General features: G+C 42.6%; 1 protein-coding gene across 3 annotated transcripts in view; it reads right to left on the reverse strand.

The window, feature by feature from the left end:
- Positions 1-13,004, reverse strand: part of LOC121575320 (cyclin-dependent kinase 18-like) — a 64,277-nt gene that overhangs the window by 18,643 nt on the left and 32,630 nt on the right. For all 3 annotated transcript variants that reach the window (XM_041888319.2, XM_041888320.2, XM_041888318.2), the window contains exons 2-4: positions 10,529-10,664; positions 2,876-3,024; positions 1,113-1,259 (exon numbers count right to left, since the gene is read on the reverse strand). In XM_041888319.2, coding sequence (XP_041744253.1) covers positions 1,113-1,259; positions 2,876-3,024; positions 10,529-10,646 — 414 coding nt within the window. In that variant the 5' untranslated portion in view covers positions 10,647-10,664. The remainder of the gene's footprint in view (positions 1-1,112; positions 1,260-2,875; positions 3,025-10,528; positions 10,665-13,004) is intronic.

A 13,004-nucleotide genomic window follows, 5' to 3' on the forward strand; every position in this document is an offset into this window, starting at 1 on the left:
ACTGTGGAATGCACACTCAGGACCAAGACAATGATCCAAAACACACAATCAAGTCTACGTGAAAATGGCTAAAAAGCAACACATTTGACGTTTTGGAATGGCCTAGTCAAAGTCCAGATCTAATCCCGATTGAGATGTTGTGGCAGGACTTGAAAGGAGCAGTTCATGCTTGAAAACCCACAAATGTCGTTGAGTTAAAGCAGTTCTGCATGGAAGAGTGGGCCAAAATTCCTCCACAGCGACGCGAGAGACTGATCAAAATCTACAGGAAACCTTTGGTTGGAGTCATTGCAGCTAAAGGTGGCACCACCAGTTATTGTGTGTAAGGGGGCAATTACTTTTTCACACAGGGGCATTGGGTGTTGCATAACTTTGTTTATGAAATAAATTAAATAAGTATGTAATTGTTGTGTTATTTGTTCACTCAGGTTCCTTTTTATCTAATATTAGGTTTTGGTTGAAGATCTGATTAACATTCAGTATAAAAAAAATATGCAAAAGTGGAGAAAATTAGAAAGGGGGCAAATACTTTTTCACGGCACTGTATGTATGGTTATGACCATATGGTTTAGGGATCATGTTATTGGGATACTGTGATATTGGGTATAGGGGGTAGTCTACTGACCAGTGAAGCCCGCAGGGACTTGCAGCTGAGGGGTTTGATTTAGGGTATGGGTGTATTAGGGTACTGCAGTATGGGTGTAAAGGGGTATAAGGGGGTACAGGGTACTGAACAGTGATGACCGTCACGACATGCGTCTGAGTGGATTGATTTAGGGTATGGGTGTATTAGGGTATTCCGGTGTGGGTGTATAGGAGTTTGAGGTATGTGATACTAACCAGTGAAGCCCGTAGGGACATGCGGCTGAGGGGTTTGGGTTAGGGTATAGGGGTATTAGAGCAGTTGTTCCCAACAAGGGGTACTAGGACCAGTGGGGGTACTTGGCCTATCCACAGGGGGTACTCGAGAAGACTCATGACACCATAGGCCTACTGGTAAAATTCAAATGAGGGGGTACTTCAGGGGTACTCCGGGCAGAGCAAAATTCAGTTGGTGATACAGTAACCGAAAAAGGTCAGGAACCACTGTATTAGTATATAGGGGTACTAACCAGTGAAGCCCGTCGGGACATGCGGCTGAGGGGTTTGCAGGGAGGAGAGTTGTTCTCAATCTCCATTTCTCTTTGCATCTGCAGCTTCTTGAGGATCTCTGGAGGCAGGCGGATGTCCATGGGCAGAGACATACGCTTACTCACATCCTGCAGAGAATCAATCAGTCATCGATATGCAATACTCACACACAATCAATCATTATTTGTCAATATACACACATCATAAATGGGCAATATTCTCACATGATCAATGAAACATTGCACCAGAACGTTCATTATTATTATTATGTATTGCTCCATCCACCACCCCACCATCTTCGGAGGACAAAAGTAACTTTGTTTAACTTTTTTTCCTTTTCTTTTTTACAGCCATTTTGTTACATACACATTATTCATACATTTCACATACATGGTACTTCTATACACAGTATTACATGACAGAAAATATAGTTTGATTTACACATTCAATGGTACTCAGACATAACCGGTGTGTATATATGGTATTTTCGGTCTTAACTATTACAGATCATGAGCTTTTAATCCCACCTCACAGCTACTCTCAGCCCATCCCACCTATCTCTGTAGACCACCCTCTCTTGTGTTCCATGTGCCATATATTTTTCAACTGTGCTGATATCTTACATGAATTCTGAACCTTTCTAATCTCAGAGTATTGCTAAGAGTATTATTATATTGCTAATTGATTGACTATGACTTTCCAAATTGCCAACAGTGCTATTTGTAGGGTTAGTTTTAGGTTAATGTTGTGATCGGTTATTACAGTATAGAGGTAAGGAGTGATTGTGGCTATTTAAAGCTAGGATTGACTAGATGACCATTAGTTTGAGAATGTCATCTTCTGTCTGTGGGTCTATTCTGTCTGTGGTTCTGAATGGAGACCTGTCTTAATGTAAGACAAGATGAATCAGTCCTCTGTTCAGTTCATCTGTTCTCCCACCCTCTGACACAGTTTCTCCTGTGAGTGACTATCTATCTCACACTTCCCCCTGCAGCACACATCTGGAACTGTCTAAAATAAGGTGTTTGTGTGTATGTGAATTTCCCCAGGGTGGATGGGTGTGTGTGTGCTTGTGCATGCACAAACACGTGTTTGTGACTGTCGCTCTTTGCAGTTATTTTTGTTGAAAAGTAAGACGGTTTAATTTTCTAACTAAAGGTGTCTGGCACGGCGGGTTATGTGGAACCCAAAAAAAAGAAGAAGGCAAGAGATGGAAAAGAAAGAACATTCAGACGATGGCTTGTAATTCCCTGTGGGCTGTATAGCAGCTGCTGCTCTGAGGCTGAGAGGACGTTATGGCCACTCAGCTTGGAGAGGGAGGAGAGGAACGCAGTCAGTAGCTCTTATGATATCATAAAGGTGTAATAACTGGTTTTATAAAGGTGTTACGAATGTCTTATGTATACCCCCTTCAAGTAAAGTGTTACCTAATTTGTACAGGAGGCTATATTTATGTTGGTGTCCCTCTCAGTATAGCAGTTCCTTTCGGATTGGAACCACTTTGGTGTTTTGAGCTATACTATACTAATTGGCATGTATGTAGTTCTGTCCTTGAGCTGTTCTTGTCTATTAATGTTCTGTATTATGTAATGTTTCATGTTTTGTGTGGACCCCAGGAAGAGTAGCTGCTGCTTTTGCAACAGCTAATGGGGATCCTAATAAAATATCAAATGTCAATGTGAACTTTATCATTTCTAAACGTTCTATATTTCTCCTTCTCCGTAACTATCCCTCCCTGTCTCACCACCATAGAGAAGTGTCGGTGTGGTGCTTTGCTGCGGTACTGGAGATAGGAGGGGGACTGTGCTCCGGGCGTGGCTGGCTCAGGGCTCACTGGACTGGGACTGGCCTCGGGGTGCAGCGAAGGCAGGGTCAGGCTGTCTGGAGTCAGTGCTGTAGGTCAGACAGAGAGAGCGAGAACGCACACTTTAGTGTTATGGAAAAACATGCAACACACAGATGCTGATAAATACTCCATATTGTAGCCTTAAACACACACAAAGACAGGCTTGCTTGAACAACCTCTCTTTTTCAGTGTTGTACACAGCAGATTGAGTGGACAATTGCTCTTTATGAATAAATAATACAGCACTCATTCAGTCTGGACACTACACAAGGCTGCATCAGCTACAGTGTGGAAATGTGTGCATGTGTTTACAGTCCTCTGAACAGCTCGCGTTTCAGCCTTGGTTTGATCCTGTGTGTGAATGGGTTGTTGGTCTAGCTGCTGTTGGGTGTGTTTGGAGTGGATATGTCTGTTCCAGCGCATCGACTGACACCTCTGTGTATGTGTGTCTGTGTATGTGGATACCTGTATGTATACTGATTGGATGGGTGTGTGTGTGTGTGTGTGTGTGTGTGTGCGCGTGCGCATGTGAATGTGTGTTCAGCCCGCTTCCTCTCAGGGTGTTTGATGTAGACTGCAGTGAGCTCTTTAACTCCGTGTTTCCATGGAGACACTGATTGTTAACAAAAGCGTGTGAGCATGGGGCTAAACGGCGGGAGATATCCTCTCTCTCTCACTAGGCGAAGATGTCAATTCAATTACTATTCAACATTGATTCAACGTAATTTCGTTGAAATGACGTGTTAACAGCATTGTTTCAACCAGTGTGTGCCCAGTGAGCTCTCTCTCTCTCTGTCTGCATCCCTCTCTGTCTCCTTCTCTCTGACAGATACAATATCACAGCCTTCCTTTTATTAGTGGAAATTCAAAAGCCCTGGCTACTCCTACACACACACAGAGACTCACACAGATACCATTTTTGGTGTACATGCATTCAGGTGATGATGGAGATTTAGATGATAGATTTGAGTTGAGATAAAAGTTAATGATTCAGAGGCAGGAGGCAAGTATCTAACCAGCTCTCTTAATGGTGTTAGAAAAAGGTGACAAAAATAGATGGGACAAAAGGGCGATGGAGAGATCGAATAGAGAGATCAATGAAGGAGAGAGAGAGGGAATTGGATGGAATGAAGTGGCAATAGATGAATGGTGAGTTTGATTCTAAGTTTGATTAATATTCCTGCTGTGAGTGGGCACAGAGAGGGAGAGAAAGAAAGGGAGCCTGTTTTGGCTCATCATTTAAATATCACAGTTACAGCAACCCTTTGATCTGTCTGCTTTTAATTGGGGCCAGGGCAGGTGAGACACGCGCACACACAATGTTCTAGTCCTATCCTATCTGAGATGGGAGATGTATCTGATGAAGTGAATTATGTAGTAAAGGGTTAAGCCAGTTAGGAAACACAATCATTGGAGAAGTGGACAAAGACATGAAAGGCTTTATTTCCGGCTGGCGTTAAGGTAGCGCTAGTGTCAAACGCACGTTAGTTTGCAATTTTCGTCATGTAAACTGGAGCACTGGCATTTTCCAGCCCTAACGCCATGTTCGGAAATGTACCTGTCTTATATCAGATCACTTGCGCTCAGATGGGCGAGATGGAAATAAACTCAGCAAAAAAATAAACGTCCTCTCACTGTCAACTACGTTTATTTTCAGCACACTTAACGTGTAAATATTTGTATGAACATAACAAGATTCAACAGCTGAGACATAAACTGAACAAGTTCCACAGACATGTCACTAACATAAATTGAATAATGTGTCCCTGAACAAAGGGGGGGTCAAAATCAAAAGTAACAGTCAGCATCTGGTGTGGCCACCAGCTGCATTAAGTACTGCAGTGCATCTCCTCCTCATGGACTGCACCAGATTTGCCAGTTATTGCTGTGAGATGTTACCCCACTCTTCCACCAAGGCACCTGCAAGTTCCCGGACATTTCTGGGGGGAATGGCTCTAGCCCTCACCCTCCGATCCAACAGGTCCCAGACGTGCTCAATGGGATTGAGATCCGGGCTGTTCGCTGGCCATGGCAGAACACTGACATTCCTGTCTTGCAGGAAATCACGCACAGAACGAGCAGTAAGGCTGGTGGCATTGTCATGCTGGAGGGTCATGTCAGGATGAGCCTGCAGGAAGGGTACCACATGAGGGAGGAGGATGTCTTCCCTGTAACGCACAGCGTTGAGATTGCATTTACATTTACATTTTAGTCATTTAGCAGACGCTCTTATCCAGAGCGACTTACAGGAGCAATTAGGGTTAAGTGCCTTGCTCAAGGGCACATCGACAGATTTTTCACCTAGTCGGCTCGGGGATTAGAACCAGCGGTTACTGGCACAACGCTCTTAACCACTAAGCTACCTGCCACCCCAGATTGCCACCTCAGATTGCCTGCAATGACAACAAGCTCAGTCCGATGATGCTGTGACACACCGCCCCAGACCATGACGGACCCTCCACCTCCAAATCGATCCCGCTCCAGAGTATAGGCCTCGGTGTAACGCTCATTCCTTCGACGATATACGCGAATCCGACCATCACCCCTGGTGAGACAAAACCGCGACTCGTCAGTGAAGAGCACTTTTGGTAGTCCTGTCTGGTCCAGCAACGGTGGGTTTGTGCCCATAGGCGACATTGTTGCCGGTGATGTCTAGTGAGGACCTGCCTTACAACAGGCCTACAAGCCCTCAGTCTAGCCTCTCTCAGCCTATTGCGGACAGTCTGAGCACTGATGGAGGGATTGTGCGTTCCTGGTGTAACTCGGGCAGTTGTTGTTGACATCCTGTACCTGTCCCGCAGGTGTGATGTTCGGATGTACCGATCCTGTGCAGGTGTTGTTACACGTGGTCTACCACTGCGAGGACAATCAGCTGTCCGTCCTGTCTCCCTGTAGCGCTGTCTTAGGCGTCTCACAGTACGGACATTGCAATTTATTGCCCTGGCCACATCTGCAGTCCTCATGCCTCCTTGCAGCATGCCTAAGGCACGTTCACGCAGATGAGCAGGGACCCTGGGCATCTTTCTTTTGGTGTTTTTCAGAGTCAGTAGAAAGGCCTCTTTAGTGTCCTAAGTTTTCATAACTGTGACCTTAATTGCCTACCTTCTGTAAGCTGTTAGTGTCTTAATGACTGTTCCACAGGTGCATGTTCATTAATTGTTTATGGTTCATTGAACAAGCATTGGAAACAGTGTTTAAACCCTTTACAATGAAGATCTGTGAAGTTATTTGGATTTTTACTAATTATCTTTGAAATACGGGGTCCTGAAAAAGGAAGTTTATTTTTTTGCTGTTTATTTGAGATGTGTCCTGTAAAAACATTATCCAAAGTGCTAATTTCAGGAAGCTCTGATGGGGATATTTAAGACCAACCAAAAGCTGGTTTTAGCAGTAAAGCAGTTGGTTATGGCATGAATTTTGACAGCGGAAACACAGCCTATCCAGCCATGACACACACTGCCCATATGCGCATGGAACAAGAGTAGCCCAATGTGCTTTTGATGCCTGTATACTTTGTATTTAGAAACATAAGCTAATGTTTTTCCCCATTTTGTTTTATTTGATTAAAAACCAAGCATAGCCTGCCCTCGTCTCAATTAAGGCTTTTCTTTGTCTGCCCAATGCAATCGCGAAGTAGTCAAGACTGCCGATAAAGGGTTTGCCTCCTGAGACCTCTTGGAAAAAAATCTTAATCACCAAAGCTTTATTAAAATGTCAAGTTTGAGAGGAGTAAAACTGAACTGAAATTCCCTTTGTATCTACAGTATGCATTGCAGGCAGGCCCACATTTATTTTAGCCATGTGAGGACAGACGCTGGGAGATGAGAAGCAAGTACAGGGAGTGAACATTTAATACATACAGACATGAAACAAAACATGGACAGCGTCTGGACAGGGGAAACATAACGACATTAATGCAGACACGGGGATCAAACTGGGGAACAGACAGATATAGAAGGGGCAATCAACAAAGTGAAGGAGTCCAGGTGAGTCCAATGAGCGCTGATGCGCATAATGATGGTAACAGGTGTGCGTAATGATGGGCAGCCTGGCGCCCTCGAGCGCCAGGGAAGGGGAGCGGGAGCAGGCGTGACAAGCCATGTAGGTCCCGTTTTGGACGTGCGTAAAAACCCCTCCATGATGTAGGCTACGTGTCCATGCCCATCGTGAAACGAGAGATGAGTACCGTGGTGAATACCGGGGAACCTCGCATTTAGAAGTTATCTGTAACCTATAAAAATAGCTTGTTTTCAGTTGTAAAACCCAAGCCCCCCTTAGGCCTACTATAACGAAGGCTGGTTCAACAGCAATGCCTGTTTTTTTTATCCTGCCCATCTTATGATATCATTACATTTTACATGTATTTATTGTTTAAAAAACAACATTGCTTGTTTTTCGTTTGAATTGTATTACAACCAATCTTATTAGAATGATTCACCTTCCTGGTTTTATGGTTACAACATCCGTGGCGCGCATGCAATGCAACTTCTGGAGATGTGTGAATGTGATGTGATCTGTAAGATGGTTCTGATTATGTTCATAAAACATAGGCCTATTTTGGAGAAGTATAAAGGTGAGTGGACATTCTCCCTTTATATTTATATTGGATCTTTGTTCAGCTACTATGAAAAGTTTGGATGTGCGTAAAAACCAACATACTCTGCCTTGTTTTAATAGTATATGCCCACTGGGAGAAATGATGGCGCCTGTAAGTGTGTCATAGCCTTTTTAAAACAAGTTGTTGTTTTGTTTAGAATTTGATTAGAATTATTCTTTCTCTTTTTAGGCCTTATCAATAATGAATTTAATCTTGCTTATTGACAATGTTTGGCATGTCCATGCTCAGCCATAATGCAATTTACGGTAGGCCTAGCCCCTATTTCAGTGTGAATACTATTGAAGCCATGCAATTACTTGGAACAGTGTGGACTGCAAATGGGTTCAAGTTAACATATTTGGCAAAGATAGGTCTACATTTTGTTATTTAGTTTCTGTAAACCATTTGACTATAACGGACTACATTAGAATTGGAGTTGATTCCAAGGCAATACATAAGACCGTAAATGCACAGCTTGAAGCAACCACATTATCCCCATGGAGCACATTCTGATTGGCCAGTGCGGGGCCAAGCCTCGACACAACCACAACTAGTTTATTCATCAAAACCCAACCCTTTTGCGCCAATGCCAGCAAGTGCGCTGATAATTATAATAGTGAAAATAGCTAAAAATATTTCTGAAACCCCCCTGAACCTATAGAGCTACCGCCTGCGCTTAGATTTACCATTGCGTTAGGTTTGTTAAAATGGAGCCCGAACTGTCTGCTGTCTTTTGGTTCCTCACTACAGGTGATTTCTAATGAAGCTTATGGTTGTAGGCTACTAATATGTTTCTACAGAGGGGGCATCCATTCTTCTCTGGCTGGCTCTGTTAAAGGTTAGTATGACAGTGATTGATGTGATGATCTGAACTGATTAACTGATTTATCTTTCCATCAGTACACTTGTTAGAATTTCAAAGTGATGATTTAATTGAGAAGCTGCACTGGATATAAACTAGGTTGCTGTATTAGATTGACTTAAAGATTAGACTGATAGTGGCAGGCGGGTGGCCTCCCTGGTACACACACACACACACACACACACACACACACACACACACACACACACATAGCTAGGAGCTAATCCTGCAGTAGTGGAGTGGTAATTGTGTTAGGCTTGTGTGTGAATCCAAACTGATTTGGGATGTCTCATTAGATTAGCTGTAACGCTGTAGATGTGTCTGTGTGTTAGCCTGTGGGGTATGATACTGAATTAATCAGTCTAATTCAGGTGTGAATTTTCTCTGTCTTTTAAAGTTTGATGCAGCTGCTTACCAGCTGAGATGGGCGACTGAAGGGGATATTATGTTGATAAAGCTTCCCTAAGGAACCTAGATAGTAATTCTGATCTGCGACCTGATTGTGTTATTCTCTTTTTGTTTGCAATAAAGATGTATTTGAAACAATAAATATATGACCACTGTAAAGACAGCTCCTCTGATGTGACAAATGTATTGTGTGTTATGGTATTTCAGTGTAAAGGAATTTGATTGAACTATATTTGAATGTGAAAAAACATTATTTGAAAGTCTAGGAAAGGTTATGTTGCTGATGTTGAATCCCAACCTCATTAGGAGTTGAAAGGAATATCCAGGGAATGTGGTTAATCCTGGGAAGAATGTGAGCCAAGTCCGTCTCCAAACATGGTCAGAAAGTTGGACAGCATTGCCCTGATTCAAATCAAGGATTATTTCATGACATTTTTGTTCAGTTATTGTCTGAAAGAGGCTGTGATGGAAGAAGGGGTTGTGAAGGGTAGAATGTCTGGATTGACAGAGAGCCTATTAACACTTCTGTCGCCACCTCTATCTCTCTTTCTCACTCTCTCACTCTCTCAGACATGGAGTTGTGTCTGCATCAGAGGGGTACAGGACTCTCTGGGGTTAGATCACAGACACAGCTGCTTCCCCCAGACAGCTGACAACCGCTGGCATAACACAACGCTACATTCCCATCCATCCTGACCTCCATTCTGAATCCCAGTGTGCTCATTGACTTCTTATGTTCTTGTCTATAACTGTTCTGTAATCTTTCATGTACATGTTTTTTATGTGGAACCCAGGAATAGTAGCTGCTGCATATGCACCAGCTAATGGGGATCCTAATAAACTAAACTTCAGTACAAGGTTAGCTGCCTCAATAGTGAGAGAAGTAACTATGAGGTCAAGTGTTGCTGTGTCAAGTGTGCATGAGAAATGGTGAACACCAAGAACACAATGGTTAAAAGGTTTTCAATTAAATTAAATGTGCTTTATTGGCATGATGTAACAATGTACATATTGCCAAAGCTTACTTTGGAGATTTACAATATTAATATAATTAAAATAATGATAATCAATATTATCAACATTGTTTTCTGTCATTGATGCAGGGTAGACTGGGGCCAGATGGGAGGATGGCTGTTACTCTGACCCAGTGGCCCACAGCGAGGGAGATTGACTTGTATAAATGTGTCTTGAACCCTGCTTACTGTCATCAGCCTCAGCTCCTAGCACCCCCTATTACTCTCTCTCTCACACACACCTCCCTTTCTCCTTCACCTCTCCTCCATCTCTCCACTCAGAGCTTGTATAAATGTGTGTCTTAACCTCATCTAACCCCCAGCCTTCCCTCAGCCCAGCCGGAAATCAGTGCTACTAATCGGGCTGTGGAGACTAATTGGGGCTGGTACAGAGATGACTGGGCTGGTGGTTTGATTACAAATGGATCCAAGAATGGCCTGATCCATTAATAAAGGAATGAATGAATGGCGGGAGGGAGTAATGTAAGTTCTGGGATCAGGACTTTGAGCTTCCTGTGTCTAAATATGGTCCCAATACGCTGTGAAAGGGACTGGTCATTCATTAGCAACGCTCATAACAGCAAGACCCACTGGAGACAAGGACAGAGGAGAGAATTGCTGTGTGTCATTTGACATTGTTGGGTAGAATTAGGTAGTGTTAAAGGTCTTACCCTGAGTGTGTTGGATGTTGAGCTGGTTGATTTGCTCGGTGAACTCGTTCTCCTCTATGGTTTCGGTGCGAGGGACGGACAGAGAGAAACGTCGCTTAAAGTTCTTCATCTTGTTCATGGCGCTGAGGAGCCGTACCTGAGAAAGAGAGCGCGAGACAGTCAGACAAGGCATACATGTATGTAAATGACTGGGTATTGTTTTTCTGTATCACTCCAAGCCATGTTAGCCCACTGAGGTAAAGCCAAAGCATTAGCCCTGGGATCTAACACAAGTTTTCAGATCCAAAGCAAAGTTACTCAAACAACACCATGTCCTTTACACTTACAGTAGAAGAGTCCCACTCTACAGGCTACAACCACGTCATATGATTAACTACCACTTACCATAACCCCTTGGGTGAAAGAGAATTACGATTAGACTGTTTGAACAGAGGAAAGTGAATTTGTAACTTCTCCTTTGTTGTTATTATTACACAAATCAAATCAAATTTAATTTTCCACATGTGCCGACAACAACCGGGGTAGACCTTACAGTGAAATGCTTACTTACAAGCCCTTAACCAACAATGCAGTTTATAAGAAAATTTTAAAAAAGTGTTACGTAAAAAAATTGATAAGTAAAACATTTAAAATAGCAAATAATTAAAGAGCAGCAGTAAAATCAAATAACAGTAGTGAGGCTATATACAGGGGGTACCGGTACAGAGTCAATGTGCGGGGGCACCGGTTAGTCGAGGTAATTGAGGTAATATGTACATGTGGGTAGAGTTAAAGTGACTATGCATAAATAATCAAACAGAGTAGCAGCAGCAGGAGTGGTAAGGATAATTTTAGTCTTAATCTGTTGTCTAGTACTGTGTTTTTCCTAGCTAGGGCCATCTACTTTAAAGGGAAACTTCACCACTAGACAATATTTGGGATTTTTCAGTCTCCCTACATAATTATGAGTGATGAGAGGGTGTTTCTGACATAATTATACACTATAGCTGAATTTTAGAATTTTTGTGACGTCCTTGGTTGATTGAGCCTGCTGTCTGATCTAAAAATGTATGGCGTCATGTTTTGTAGCAATTATTGTGGCCTTTGTGTATCATACTAGCAGCATGTGTAGGTATGGTTGTCCTTGTTCAATAGAGCCATTGGTTCCTATCTGCCAGGACATTGCAGGATAACTCAGTTCGGTTGACTCATTTTCCCTGGTTTTGTAAAGACAGCCTGACGGGAGCCATACTTCCTTGTTCCCACCCTCAAAGGCAGGATTTTCAAAACGGGTGCAGTACTAGTTTACAGTTTCACCGGAGCTATGTTACCGTGCACTGTCTATCCAAGATTGCTAAATAATTAGCTACAATTGCTGCTTCTGATGATTCCTCTTTCCAAGAAGAGCTGGACGACAAAACATTTTTTGATGTTCTTTTACATAGGAACATACAGCCCTATTTATTTGAGCCGGAATACACTGAAGAACTGTTGAGACAGCGAGAAAAATAATTGCGAGACCAGCTGGACCAGGACTCAGAAGGGTATATGACAAACGAGTAAGTTGTTTTGCTGTCGGTAGCTAGCTAGCAATATAAGCGTTCTTTTTTACACAAGGCAGTTGTTCAGTACAGTACAACGGGGCTTGCTAGTACCACTACTAGCCAAGTTTAGCTAGCTGTGTTTGCTATACCTAAAATGTACTGTAGTCTAACTTTATCGCTAGCTAGCTAACTAGCCTAGCTAGCCTCAGTGCCTCTCATTAGGAGCAAAACCAGAGAAATGTTTTGATGATGGCGGAGGGTAAAGGAATGACTTTGGCTTCATGACTCATATTAGTCTTGGAGTAACTATACCTGTGTGTAGTAGCTAGCTAGGTAACGTGTCTGTGAGATATCTCATTCTACACAATGCTGCTACAGTAGGAATACAGACAGTACACAATGATTGCTCATGAATGTGTAATAGCGTTTTCGTCTTTCTCTCACAGACAATACCGCTTGAATACAAAGAAGTTGATGACTCAAGAGGAGATGTGAAAGGTCCCATAACAACAATCTCCCCTTGTATCAAAGTGACTCCGAACACCTCACTGCACCACCCAAATACACCATATCCCTTTGTAGAACTCTACTATTTATTAAAAGCGTTAGTAGTATATTTTTATTCTACTGTATATGTCATAACTGTTCCTGCATGCTGCTGTGTTCTTGAATACAAGCCATGTCTACTTATTTGCTATAGTAACTAGGTTTCCATCTAATTGGCGACAGATTTTCATGTGAATATTCTAAAATATGCATAAGTAAAATATGCACATTTTCCCACCAGAGATGTTTCCATCAAATTGACTTGTTGCGGATAGAAGTCTGTGCGTGATGACGTAGTGCACATTAACAAAAACTTTTGCGATTAAATTCCCATGTACCGAATAAAAAATACAAGTTAAATGAGTTTCCATCGCATTTTCAACCCTACTGATGGTTTTGTCACAAAA

The sequence above is a fragment of the Coregonus clupeaformis genome, chromosome 10, assembly GCF_020615455.1.
Source record: "Coregonus clupeaformis isolate EN_2021a chromosome 10, ASM2061545v1, whole genome shotgun sequence".
Taxonomy (NCBI): Eukaryota; Metazoa; Chordata; class Actinopteri; order Salmoniformes; family Salmonidae; genus Coregonus; species Coregonus clupeaformis.